The 13,489-nt window shown below is 43.8% G+C and overlaps 1 protein-coding gene across 11 annotated transcripts in view; it reads left to right on the forward strand.

Annotated features, from left to right (window-relative positions):
* Positions 1-13,489, forward strand: part of pitpnm2 (phosphatidylinositol transfer protein, membrane-associated 2) — a 317,466-nt gene that overhangs the window by 188,097 nt on the left and 115,880 nt on the right. For 10 of the 11 annotated variants that reach the window (XM_072240762.1, XM_072240756.1, XM_072240755.1 and 7 more), the window contains one exon: positions 4,981-5,334. The exons of the other annotated variant lie outside the window; for it this stretch is intronic. In XM_072240762.1, coding sequence (XP_072096863.1) covers positions 4,981-5,334 — 354 coding nt within the window. The remainder of the gene's footprint in view (positions 1-4,980; positions 5,335-13,489) is intronic. 11 annotated transcript variants of the gene reach the window in all.

Genomic DNA, 13,489 nt, shown 5'->3' on the forward strand with positions numbered 1-13,489 from the left:
TGAATTGGTGGGATTAAAAGCAGATTAATTTGAGCAATTGTCAATGATATTTGCTTAGTTAAGAGCTTTGCGGTTTTCATTTATAGCTCAAAGACTTTTCTTTAGTAAACTGAACCCTGGATTGTCTAAAACAACAAAACTAAGAAGCATTTTAACATGAACAAAATTAAATACTTTCCCAGGCAAGAATATGGCAGTGGCTTATATCGTCGCGGAATGTTATTTAAACTGATTGTTTCTTTGTGTTGGCCCCAGTGCCACACACACTCAGGTGTTGAAACACAGTAATTTTCATGACATTTAAAGTTTCCTTCATACCACTGTCGTTCTGAGAGTAGACTGCAGTCCTGTTTTGTTGAGTGCGAAGCTGGTGAATGGACAATCCCTGGGCAAGTGTAGGAACTCTGTCCATGATGCCACTGGTGTTTAGGGTATCAGTGAAGGTTCAGGGCTTCCTTCATTGTGTCAGTAGCTTCCTCTCAGTTTTCACTCCTCTCAGTCATGTGAGTCCTGGCTGGAGACTCAGGAATACTGTCGCACTCAAATGCAGAAGGATTTCTCATTGCTGTTTCCATAACAATTTTGTTTCACCAGTCAGATTTGTTAGCCTTGAGTTGAGCCTCCGAACCTGGAGGACTGGTGGACCACTCTTAGTCTGGCCTCTATACTTTTACCTATTTGGCATGGATGAGCCTACCAAGAGCCAAAGTATAAAGCCAACATTGGTCTCTGGGTCATTGAGGCACACAAGCCCCTAAACCATGACAGGGTTGTGGTCCTCTTGGAGGTGGGCAAGAGTAGGAGAGGGAAGAAAAGGTATTACATTCTAGATTGCCAGCAGAGCAAAATTAACAAAAGCCTGCAGTGGGAAGTCAATAAATCAGGTAGCATCTGAGCAGGAAATAGATACTTTGGGGCATTACCTTTGCCGGAACTCACTTCTGCTAAAGGTTGAAATATGAATGTCTCAGTTGTAAACATAGATTTTTAATCCATATTCCAAATTTCCAGCAGATGGTAAATCAAGAAAACCTGCAGGACTTCCTGGTGGCCAAACACTTTAATTCCGATTCCCATTCCCATTCTGATGTGTTGTTCCATGTGCCAAGGTGGAGGAACAACACCTTGTATTTCGTCTGGGTAGCCTCCAACCTGATGGCATGAATATAGATTTCTCCTTCTGGTAAACAAATTTCACCCCCCCCCCCAACTTTCCCTATCCCCCATTTTAACTTTAACCTGTTCTCATGTGCCTATCACCTTTCTTCCCTTTCTCCTATGGTCCACTCTCCTCTCCTAATAGATAACTTTCCTGACCAGCCCTTTGCCTTTCCCACCCACCTGGCTTCACCTATCATCTTCCAGCTGTTGTCCATCCCCTCTCCCCACCTTTTTATTCTGGCGTCTTCTCCCTTCTTTTCCATTCCTGAAGAAGGGTTTCAGCCCAAATCGTTGAATGTTTATTCATCTCCATAGATGCTGCCTGACCTACCGAGTTCCTCCAGAATTTTGTGTGTGTGTGTGTTGCTCTGGATTTCCAGCATCTGCAGACTCTCTCATGTTGCAGATATTATAAGTGCTGAAATAGAACATTGAGCATAGAAAAGTACAACACAGGAGCAGGCCCTTCAGCCCACAATGTTCTGCCAGCCCAATTAAAATTAGTAGTCAAATTGCCAACTAAGCTAATCCCTTCTGCCTACACGATGTCCATATCCTTCCATTTTCCTCTCATTCATGTGCCTACCTGAACATCTCTGAAAAGTCTGTAATGTTTCTGCCTCTACCACCAGCCCAGGCAGCTCATTCCAGGCACCCCTCACAGCTCCATTGAAATTACCCTTCTCACCCTAAATGCATCCCCTCTCGTATTAGACATTTCAACCCTGTCTACTCCCTTCTTTTCCAGTCTTGAAAACTCTATCTATGCCTCTCATAAACTTATAAATCTTTATCGGATCTCCCCTCAGGGAAATCAAACAAGGTCTGTACAGCCTGTCATTATAACACACACCCTCTAAACCAAACAGCATCCTGGTAAACCTCTTCTGCACCCTCCCCAAAGTCTCAACATCCTTCCTATAATGGGGCAACCAGAAGTTAACGTGGCTAAACTAGATTTTTATAAAGCTGCAACATAACTTACTGAATTTTGAGCTCAGTGCCTCGACTGATAAAAACAAGCATGCCATATGCCTTCTTAACCACCCTATCAACCTGCATTGCTACTTTCAGGGAGTGATGGACTTCGTCCCCAAGCTTCCTCTGCTCATCAACACTATGAAGAATCGTGCCCTTACAGTGTTCAGTCTCTTTGAATTTGACCTACCAAGGTTCAACACTTCACATTTGGCTGGGTTAAACTCTATCAACACTATCAACAATATCACCATTTAGTAATCATTGAGACCACTGCAGCATCTCAGCCCCAAATGCACGTCTGCCTCCACAATGCTGCCTGACCTGCTATGCTCCTCCAGTACTTTGTGATTTTTTTTTTGTTACCACAATTTCACTCTTAATAAGCGAGTGACATGACACTTTTTAAAAATGTTTTTGTTCGACAGTTATGAACATTGAATGCACTTCAGCAAATCAGTTGGCCATATTTAATGGATCTATGCTAGCTTTCTACAATCGATTCAAACTTGTCCAAATGATTTGGTTCCAGACCTTCCTAGCACCAGGGCTGGACTAACTGCTCCCTAAGGAAAACTTCTTCACTCAGAGGGTGGTGAGAGGGTGGAACGAGCTGCCAGCGCAAGTGGTGCATGTGAGCTCGATTTCAAAGTTGGAGAGAATTTTGGATAGGTACATGGATGGTAGAGGTATGGAGGGCTGTGGTCCGGGCGCAGACTGATGGGACTAGGCAGTTTAAAATCGTATGGCATGGACTAGATGAGCTGAAGGGTCTGTTTCTGTGCTGTACTTTTGTATGAATAGATACTGGGACTATCCCTACACCCACTTTTAAATAAGGCTGTTTTCCAGTTCTGATTTGGAGCCAATTATTTGATTATCTTGGAATATCACAACTCAAAAAGTTCAAAGTAAATTTATTATCAAAATACCTGTATGTCACCATGTACAACTGTGAGATTCATTTCCTTATCAGCATCCACAGTAAATGTAAAGAAACACAACAGAATCAATGCAAGACCACAGCCAGCAATTTGGACAAACTACCAGAGTGCAAAAGAAGACAAACTCTGCAAATGCAAAGAAATACAAATAATAAATACTAAATAAATAAATAAATAATACTGAGAGCATGAGTTATAACGTGAGTGAGTCCATAGGTTCAGTTCAGTGTCGAGATGAGTGAGGTTATCCATGCTGATTCAGGAACCTGATGTTAGACCACAAGATCACAAGGTATAGGAGCAGAATTAGGCCATTTGGCCTGTGGAGTCTGCTGCACCATTTTATCATGGCTGATCCATTTCCTTCTCACCCCCAATCTCCTGCCTTCTCCCCGTATCCCTTCATGCCCTGACTAATCAAGAATCTGTCAACCTCTACATAAATATATCCAATGACTTGGTCTCCACAGCCGCCTGTGAACAACAAATTCCACAAATTCAACACTCTCTGGCTAAGTAAATTCCTCCTCATCTCTGCTCTAAATCAACATCCCTCTATTCTGAGGCTGTGTCCTCCCTTATCATAGGAAACATCCTCTCCACATCCACCTTTCAACGTTTGATAGATTTCAGTGAGATCTCCCCCCCCCCCCCCCCCGTTCTTCTGAATTCATGTGAGGACAGTCCTGGAGCCATCCTCACAGCTCCTCATAAGATAAGCTGTTCAATCCCAGAATCATTTTCATGAACTCCTTGAACCCTCTCCAAGGTCAGCAAATCCTTTCTTAGATAAGGGGCCCCAGTATATTACTGGTCCTGAACCTGGTGCTGTGCGACCTAAGGCTCCTGTACCTCCTTCGCAATGGCAGAAGTGAGTGGAGAACATGGCCTTGATAGTGCAGGACTCTGAGGATGGAGACTTTTTTTTTGGCAGTCAAAGTAACCCTGCCTCTCTCCCTTTCCAATTCCAATTCCTTCCCCATCCCTACATCTCTCAACCCTCTCCCAATCCATTAAGCGGCATGGGTTTAAATTTGTACTAAATGGATTTTAGTTATCATGAGCCTCCTGTAGGTAGAAGTGTGGAATGGCATATGCTGGGGTTTAGGGTCATAAGGAGTGGGTGGCTGTTTAAATCCTGTATCCACCTATACAGTCTGTTAGTCCATTCCTGGCTTCATCTTCAGATGGTCCCACCTGCTGTGTGTGTGATTCTTCGGAGGTAACTATTCATGTAGGATCCTTTTCCTTATTAACAGGAGGTAAATCCAGACCAATACACACAAAAAGCTGGAGGAACTCAGCAGGTCAGGCAGCATCGATGGAGATGAGTAAACAGTTGATGTTTCAGGCCGAGACCCTTCATCAGAACTGGTGAGGAGGGGGGAAGATGCCAGAATAAGGTGGTGGGGGAAGAGGAGTTTAAAGTTAGAAGCTGGGAGATGATGGGTAGAAAAGGTAAAGGGCTGGATAAGCAGGAATCTGATAGAAGAGGAGAGTGGGCCTTGGGAAGAGTTAACAGTCCAGAGTGGGAAAATGAAGAAAAGTGAAGGGGGAGGGAAAAATATTACCCAAAGTAGAAATCGATATTCATCCATCAGGTTGGAGGCTGACTAGATGGAATATGAGGTGTGTGTTCCTCCCGAAGGTTGCTCTAAGTTTGGTACCACAGATGATCATTACAAAATTCCATCACCATTTTGGACATCCCTTTGTCACCTGGTATGTTGTTTAACAATGGAATAGATTTCTAGTTTCTCATTTTCTGTTTGTTTGTTACTGTCTTTTATTTTGGAATGTCACAAGTACAGTGTAATATTGCGATGTAATATAGGTCTCTAGAGGCCACACGGAATAACATTCCTGCTTGGTTGAAGGGTGTTTTCATAAATTATAGGTTTAAGGAAGGTGATGCTGAGGGCTCACCGGCAAGCGTGGTGTTGGCAAGACGAGTGGTACGGTCTGACCATCGAGGACATCCGGCAGCTTGAGCACGAAACGCAGCTCATGTTGGCCCAGAAAATGGCCCAGTTTGTGACCCAGTTCAACGTAAATGACAATGAAACCGAGCCAACGGGCCTGGCCCAGTTCTCCAGTGAGCGAGAGCAGGACACCAACAATGCCAATGTCAGCCTAGGTGCAGACTCCAGCACTGCCAACCTAAAGGACTACGGCGACTCCTTAACAGAAAAAGCACTGACCAAGCAATGGTCCACGTCGTCCAAATCATCCCATTCATCAGTGAGAGGAGGTAAGCCCTGAGAGCTCATGGTCCTCGTGATCTCTGCTCTTGTTGTGTCTTTCCATTAGGCTGTGTGCAGAGCATGTTACAGGTGTTGGGCTCAAGTTGCTTTGCTAGAAAATGGCCTGTACCATGACGCTCTGTAACGCAAAGCCACATCATCTATAAACCTACATCAGTACAACACCACACAGGCTCTTTGGTCTAGAATATTATGCCATCCTGTATAAGCCTATTCCAAGATCAGTCTAAGGCAGGGGTTCCCAACCTGGGGTCCATGGATTCCTTGCTTAATGGCATTGGTCCATGGTATAAAAAAGGTTAGGGACTGCTGCTCTGACCCTTTGAGGAACTGGGAACCATAGCTTCCCAGTTTTTCTTATATCCATATGCCTACCTAAATGGAGTCATAGAGAAGTACAGCACAGAAACAGGCCCTTTGGCCCATGTAGTCATTGCCAAAACGATTCTGTCAGCCTGCACCAGGAGCATAGCCCTCCACATCCCTACTATCCCTGTACCTATCCAAACTTGTCTTAAACATTAAAATCAAGCTCGCATGCCCCACTTGTGCTGGCAGGTCATTCCACGCTCTCACGACCCTCAGGGTGAAGAATTGTCCCCTCATTTTCCCCTCACTTTCCACCGTTAACCCACGACCTCTGGTTGTAGTACCACCCAACTTAAGTGGAAAAAGCTGCTTGCATTTACCCTATCTATTCTCCTCATAATTTTGTATACCTCTATCACATCTGCCCTCAGTCTTCTATTTCTAAAGAATATAGTCCCAACCTATTCAATCTTTCCTTATAACTCTGATCCTCCAAAACCCAGAGCATTCTTGTAAACTTTCTCTGCAGTCTTTCAGCCTTATTTGTATCTTTCCTGTAGGTAGGTGACCAAAACTGCACACAATACTCCAAATTAAGCCTCAGCAACATTTTATACAACTTCAACATAACATCCCACTCCTGTACTTTGTACTTTGATTTATGAAGGCCAATGTGGCAAAAGCTTTCTTTAGGAACCTATCTACTTGTGACGCCACTTTCAACAAATTATGGACTTGTATTCCCAGATCCCTTTATTCTACCACACTCCTCAGTGCCCTACCGTTCACTGTGTAAGACTACCCTGGTTGGTCCTCCCAAAGTGCAACACCTCGCACTTGTCTGCATTAAATTCCATCTGCCATTTTTCGGCCCATTTTTCCAGCTGATGTAGATCCCGCTGCAAGCCATGATAGGCTTCCTCACTGTCCACTACACCCCCAATCTTGGTGTCTTCCACAAATCTGCTGATCCAGTTAATCACATTATCATCCAGATCATTGATATGGATGACAGACAACAACAGACCCAGCACCGATCCCTGTGGGACACCACTAGTCACAGGCCTCCAGTCAGAGAAACAAACTTTTACTACCACTCTCTGGCTTCTCCCTCAAAGCCAATGTCTGTTCCAATTTACTACCTCATCCTGAATGCCAAAGTATGCCTCTTAACTCTCCCTAATATATCTGCCTTACCATCAACCCTGGAAGCATATTCCATACACCTACACTCCAACTACCTTGGACATCTCCCCCTATAAAAATACGAGAAAGTCTGCAGAAGGGTCTCGGCCCAAAACATTGACTGTTTATTCATTTCCATAAATGCTGCCTGGCCTGCTGAGTTCCTCCAGCATCTTGTGTGTGTTGATTTGAATCTCTCCCTATCCTTTCTTCCAATCAGCTTAAAATTATGCCCCATTGCCACTCTGGGATTAAAGTCTCTGGTTGTCTACACTGTTTATGACTCTTATCATTTTGTACACCTCCATCAAGTCACCTCTCATCCTCCTTTGCTTCAAAGAGAAAACCCTAGCTCACTGATCCAGTCCCAGCCACATGAGACATGTTCTTCAATCCAGGCAACATCCTGGTAAACCTCCTCTAAACATTCCACATCATTCCTGTAATGAGACATCGAGGACTGAACGCAATACTCCAAGTGTGGTTTAACCAGGGTTTTATAGAGTTGCAGCATTACCTCATAGCTCTTGAACTCAATTCCCAGACCAACACACTGTCTTAACCACCCTATCATCTTTTGCAGCAACATTAATTTATTGATGTGGACCCCAAGATCCTTCTGTTCTCCCACACTGTTATGAATCCTGCCTTTAACTCTGTACTCTGCCTTTGAATTTGACCTTCCAAAGTCAATCACTTCACACTTTTCCAGATTGAACTCCATCTGCCACTTCTCACCTGTCGTGTGAGCATATTCAAGAAATGAGAGTTGGGAAAAAATTGTGTTTATTGTCTTTTATTTCACATAAATTCTGTGAATTTGTTACTGCATCACAAATTTTTGAGTAGTGGTCTCTGAATTCTGTAAGAATTAGTTTACATTACTCAGATGACCATAACATGGGGGTGGGGTGTGGGGGGGGAGGGGTCACCTGTATGTGGAATCTTGCTGTGCACAGATGATCTGTTTGCGTTCCAGTGGTGATTGTATTCTAAAGTACATCAATATGTTGAGATACCCTGAGGTAGTGGCAGGTGCTGTTTAATCTAAAAGAACTTGTTTTGTTTCCATTCTTGTCTTTGTATGAACTTCCCTTCCCTGACCCTGGATCTTGGACGTGCTGATTCATTGTAGCTTTGCTAATTCCTTGGCTGCAAGCTGCAAGATTCAAAGTTCTAAGTGCATTTTATTATCAACATATGTATTCCTTATATAGCCTTGAGATTCATCTCCTAATAGAAAGTCACAAAACAAAGAATCCAAACGAACCCGTTAAAAACAGCAGAAGGCCCTCAGACATCCAGTATGCAGAAAGAGAAAAAAAAAGTTGTGCCAATGATAAAGCAAGCAAACAGCATTGAGAACTGAAGTTCACAACGCCAGGCATCACTGCAGCCGATCGAGAAGTCCGCTAGTTGCAGGCCACAGCCTCAGTCCAGCAGAAATGAGCAAATCCCGCTGAGCTGCAAGCTGAACTGGCCTGTCGCTCAAGATTGTTTAATGTCATTTGCAGTACACAAGTGTAAAGGAGAGCAAAATAATTTTTATTCCGGCTCTGATGCAGCACAAAAAAACCCACAATAAGATAAATAATACAATATTAATTAAAACATAATAAATATATATACATAAGATAGCTTGTATACAGTACTGTGCAAAAGTCTTAGGCACATATATAGCCAGGGTGCCTAAGTCTTTTGCACAGTCCTGTATTTATCAACGCAGAGTGGAGAGCAGGCTTGTAAATCTGGTCGGAGTAAAGGATGTTGGGAACAGCAGGAGTGGAGCATCGCGGGAGAAATGTGGGATAGGTGGCAGGAGGAGTGCTGGGGTTGGGGGGTATGATGCAGGTGCAGACACACCCAGCCTTGAGGCAACAGGCAAGGTCATTTGATTCCAAACAATTAGTTTATTGATCATTACAGAATGTCTCTCTGGTGCTTCCTCTCCCTCCCCTCTCTCTTCCCCTTTTCCCAACCATGATTCCCCTTTCCCTGCCCCCTTCCCACTCTCAGTCCACAACAGAGACCCATATCAGAATCAGGTTTATCATCACGTACATATGTCATATTTTTCTGTAGCAACAGTATAGTGCAATACGTAAAATTACTGCAGTACAGTGCAAAAGTCTTAGGCACCCTATCTACATATATGTACCAAAGACTTTTGCACAGTACTGTACGTAGATCGATGTCCAAAATGTGATGCTAGGTACAGGAAATGATAAAGTAGTGGTGGTTGAGGTGGGTTAGTGGGTGGAGGTGTTGATCAGCCTTACTGCTTGGGGAAAGTAATTGTTTTTGAGTCTCCTTGTCCTGGTGTGGATGCTCTGTAACCTCTTCCCTGATGAGAGTGGGACAAACAGTCCATGAGCAGGGTGGGTTGTATCCATCATGATGTTGTTGGCCCTTTTCTGACACCTTTCTATCTCCATGTCCTTGAAGGACATGCTACCCTTCCAGCTACATTTCTCTTTGGGCTGGCTTAACTGCACTGTTTAACTGAATGACCCCAGTTATTCCTCTTAGCTAGCTAATATTCCTGTGGTTCCAGCACAGAAACAGACCCTTCTGCCCATCTGATTCATGCTGACCCAATTCCCATCTAAGCTGGTCACTTGATAGTTACTCACAGTTGTTGCACGTAATATCATTGAGATCAAATGGATCTTTGGAAATCAAAAGTGAGGCACAAAAATTACTGCTTACAGCCATTATATTTAAATATTACAAGAGCATAAAACGAGAGAGTGAGGGAAAGAAGAAAAGACAAAGGAGAAAGCAGCTGTAGTTGTCTCATACTGAGCCTACAGATACAACTTTCCAGTGATAACAATTAACCTATGAAATAGCCAGATTCAATTTGTTTAATTGTTATTCAACTACACATGGATACCAATAAATACAGCCAGACAAGATAGCATTACTCTGGGGCCAAGGTGCAAATCACTGTACCAACAGTCACACATAGCACAAAGCACACAGGGCACGTGTAAGGTAGAAAGATACAGCCACTCAGTAAAAGAATGCAAACTCAAGTCATCCAACGCCACTGAAATCTGCAGGCGACCACAACAGGGCTTGTCTTCTGCCAAGCGAACTCTGGGGGCAGCACCGACTCCAGCCTGGACGTGGTGCGTCATGGCCCCTGGTGGAGCACACCAGTTCCATTGGCTTTCCCCTGGCAGCTGCAAACAGGCCACACCGCGGCCCAAGGCCCAGACCTTGCGCACAAAATAATAAGTAACTGGCATGACACCTGCTGCTGAATCAGAATCGGGTTTAAAAGCATTGGCATATGGCGTGTCATTTGTTGGTCTTTGTGGCAGCAGTACATTGCAATACATAATAATAATAGAGAAAAAACTGAATTACAGGAAGTATATACAGTATATATCAAATACTTAAATAAGTAATGCAAAAATAAAAATTTTAAAAAATAGAGAGGTAGTGATCATGGATTCAATGTCCATTCAGAAGTCTGATGGCAAAGGGGAAGAAGCTGTTCCTGAATCGTTGAGTGTGTGCCTTCAGGCTTCTGTACCTCCTTCCTGATGGTAGCAAAGCTAAGAAGCTTCTAGAAAAATACAGAAGTACCTGTACTGCGATTACTGGCAATTTTTACATGTACGTGTGTTGGTGATTGTATAAAAATACAAGCAAGCATAGGGAAGTTAAACTTCCAGAAAAATAACAATTCTGCATTCTAATTCAATAGAGTGCAAATTTCAATCACAGTTTTTTCCTCTAGTCCCATATATTACAGAATTCCGAAAATAAACCTACCTATTTGTCAAGGTGAGTTCAAACATTCTGTTTCGCTCGGGAGCTTCATGCATGGAATCTGAACAAAATATAGGACAGGAAGATTACAAAACGCAGCTGCTTTGATCTTTTGACTACATGCTGTTTTGTCCTAATCTGACTATTCATAACCATCAAAACATGCTCATTATAAACACAAGAGATTTTGCAGATGCTGGGATCAGAAGTGGAAAGAGTGAGCAATTTCAAATTCCTGTGTGTCAATATCTGAGGATCTGACCCGGACCCAACATATTGATGCAGTTACAAAGAAGGCAAGACAGCAGTTATATTTCATTAGGGGTTTGAGGAGATTTGGTATGTCACCCAAGATACACACAAATTCCTACAGATGTACCATGGAGAGCATTCTAACGGGCTGAATCACCATCTGGTATGGAAGTTGGATGGCTACTGCACAGGATCGAAATAAGCTGCAGAGGATTGTAATCTTAATCAGCTCCACTAGCCTCTGGTATCCAGGGCATCTTCAAGGAGCGATGCCTTAAAAAAGCGGCATTCATCATTAAGGACCCCCAGCACCCAGGTCATGCCTTGTTTTCATTGCTACCATCAGGGAGGAGGTACAGGAGCCTGAAGTCACACACCCAACATTTCAGGAACAGCTTCTTCCTCTCTGCTGTCTGATTTCTGAATGGACATTGAACCCTTGAACATTACCTCACTACATTTTTTATTTTTTTATTTTGGCTCTACTTATTTGGTGGCATCTGTTAGTCTCCTCTCCAGGGCACAGGCCTGGGCAAGGTTGTATGGAAGACCGGCAGTTGTCCATGCAGTAAGTCTCCCCTCCCCACGACACCGAAGTTGTCCAAGGGAAGGGCAAGGGCCGATACAGCTTGGCACCAGTGTCGTCGCAGGAGTTGCCAGAACGAGGTTGAAGACAACGTCGAACTGCCTTAGGGACTCCAGCTCTGGATTTGTCCTCAGCGTTTACTGCCGAAGCCTTTCCCATGAGTGGGTATGGCCGCAAGGCAGCGGAGGTTTGAAATCAGATGGACTGCCTTCCCAGGCTGACGGGTTCCATCTACCCAAATCTACTTATTTAATTTAACTAATATATGTGTACTTGCTGTAATTCACATTTTTCTCTATTATTACGTCATGCATTGTACTGTGCTGCAAAGTAAACAAATTTCACGACATATGTCGGTGATATAAAACCTGATTTTGATTCTGAAGAGATTCTGCAGATGCTGGAAATCGAGAGGAACACACACAAACTGCTGGAAGAACTCAGCAGATCAGGCAGCATCTATGGAGAGGAATGAACTGTTGATGTTTAGGACTGAAACTCTTCTGCATTCCTCTCCTTAGATACTGCCTGACCTGCTGGGCTCCTCAGGCACTTTGTATGAATAATGCTTATTTTCTTCTCACATAGTATGCTGTATTAAATGTTAAGATTAGATCTTAATGTGTTTCATGTTGGAATGTTAAATTGTTAATCAGAGGTTCCTTGCCATTAAGTTTATTATCATCTCTCACAGACTTGGCATATGACAGGTAAATACAACACTTTGAGGGACGGTTACTGCTGTAGCGTAGGCATCCCATCAACTTGTACATCATCATCATCATGTGCTGTCATATGATGTAGGCGATCATGTGTTCATGACCATGAATGTTCTTGGCAATTTTTCTACTGTAGTGATTTGCAATTGCCTTCTTCTGGGCAGTGTCTTTACAAGATGGGTGGCCCTAGTCATTATCGATACTCTTCAAAGATTATCTGCCTGGTGTCAGTGGTCACATAATCAGGAGTTGTGATATGCACCAACTGCTCGAATGACCATCCACCACCTGCTCCCATGGCTTTACCTGATCCTGATCAGGGGACTAAGCAGGTGCTACACCTTGCCCAAGGGTGACCTGCAGCCTAGCAGAGGGAATGACTGCTGTGAACCTCCTTTGGTAGGGACGAATTTCCACCCTGCCATCCAAACTTACACATACTAGCTCCAAAAGTGATCTCCAGCGAGAGTCAGAATACTAACAATATGCTGTTTCTTAAAATGGTATCTGTTAACTATTGTACTGGCTGCAAAACACAGCTGCAGACAAGATGTACAGTTTTATCTACTGTTCGCACCTCTGTCAATGCCAGTCTCCCTCAACCATCAAGGAGGAGGTACAGGTGCCCCAGGACTCATAGATCAGGCTCAGGAACAGTTATTACCCCTCAGCCATCGGGAAGGAGGTACAGGAGCCTCAGGACTCACACCACCAGGTTCAGGAATAGTTATTACCCCTCAACCATCAGGAAGGAGGTATAGGAGCCTCACGACTCACACCAGCAGGTTCAGGAACTGCTATTACCCCTCAGCCATCGGGAAGGAGGTACAGGGGCCTCAGGATTCACACCACCAGGTTCAGGAATAGTTATTACCCCTCAACCATCGGGAAGGAGGTACAGGAGCCTCACGACTCACACCAGCAGGTTCAGGAACAGTTATTACCTCTCAGTCATCTGGAAGGAGATATTAAGCAGTAGTAAATCAAGGCAACTGGACTTGCTGTGTTATCTAGAAGATATTTCACCATTCATCCAAGAGACTTCTTCAGTTCTGGCAGTTTTCCAGCTTATAAACTCTGAGTTGTTTAAAGGTATAGCAATCACATGAAGGTTGTTAAGAGTCATAGAGGTATTGAGAGGGTCATTAGTCTTATCTTTGCATGGATGTGAACTGTTGTGGAGATGCTGGGGTAGCGTTTATAAACCGGAAACCTGTCCACCGTGGATCAGGACTGAAGCATAGAAAATAGGTGCAGGAGTAGGCCATTCGGCCCTTCGAGCCTACACCACCATTTATTATGATCATG

This window comes from Mobula birostris, chromosome 22, assembly GCF_030028105.1.
Source record: "Mobula birostris isolate sMobBir1 chromosome 22, sMobBir1.hap1, whole genome shotgun sequence".
Classification (NCBI taxonomy): Eukaryota; Metazoa; Chordata; class Chondrichthyes; order Myliobatiformes; family Myliobatidae; genus Mobula; species Mobula birostris.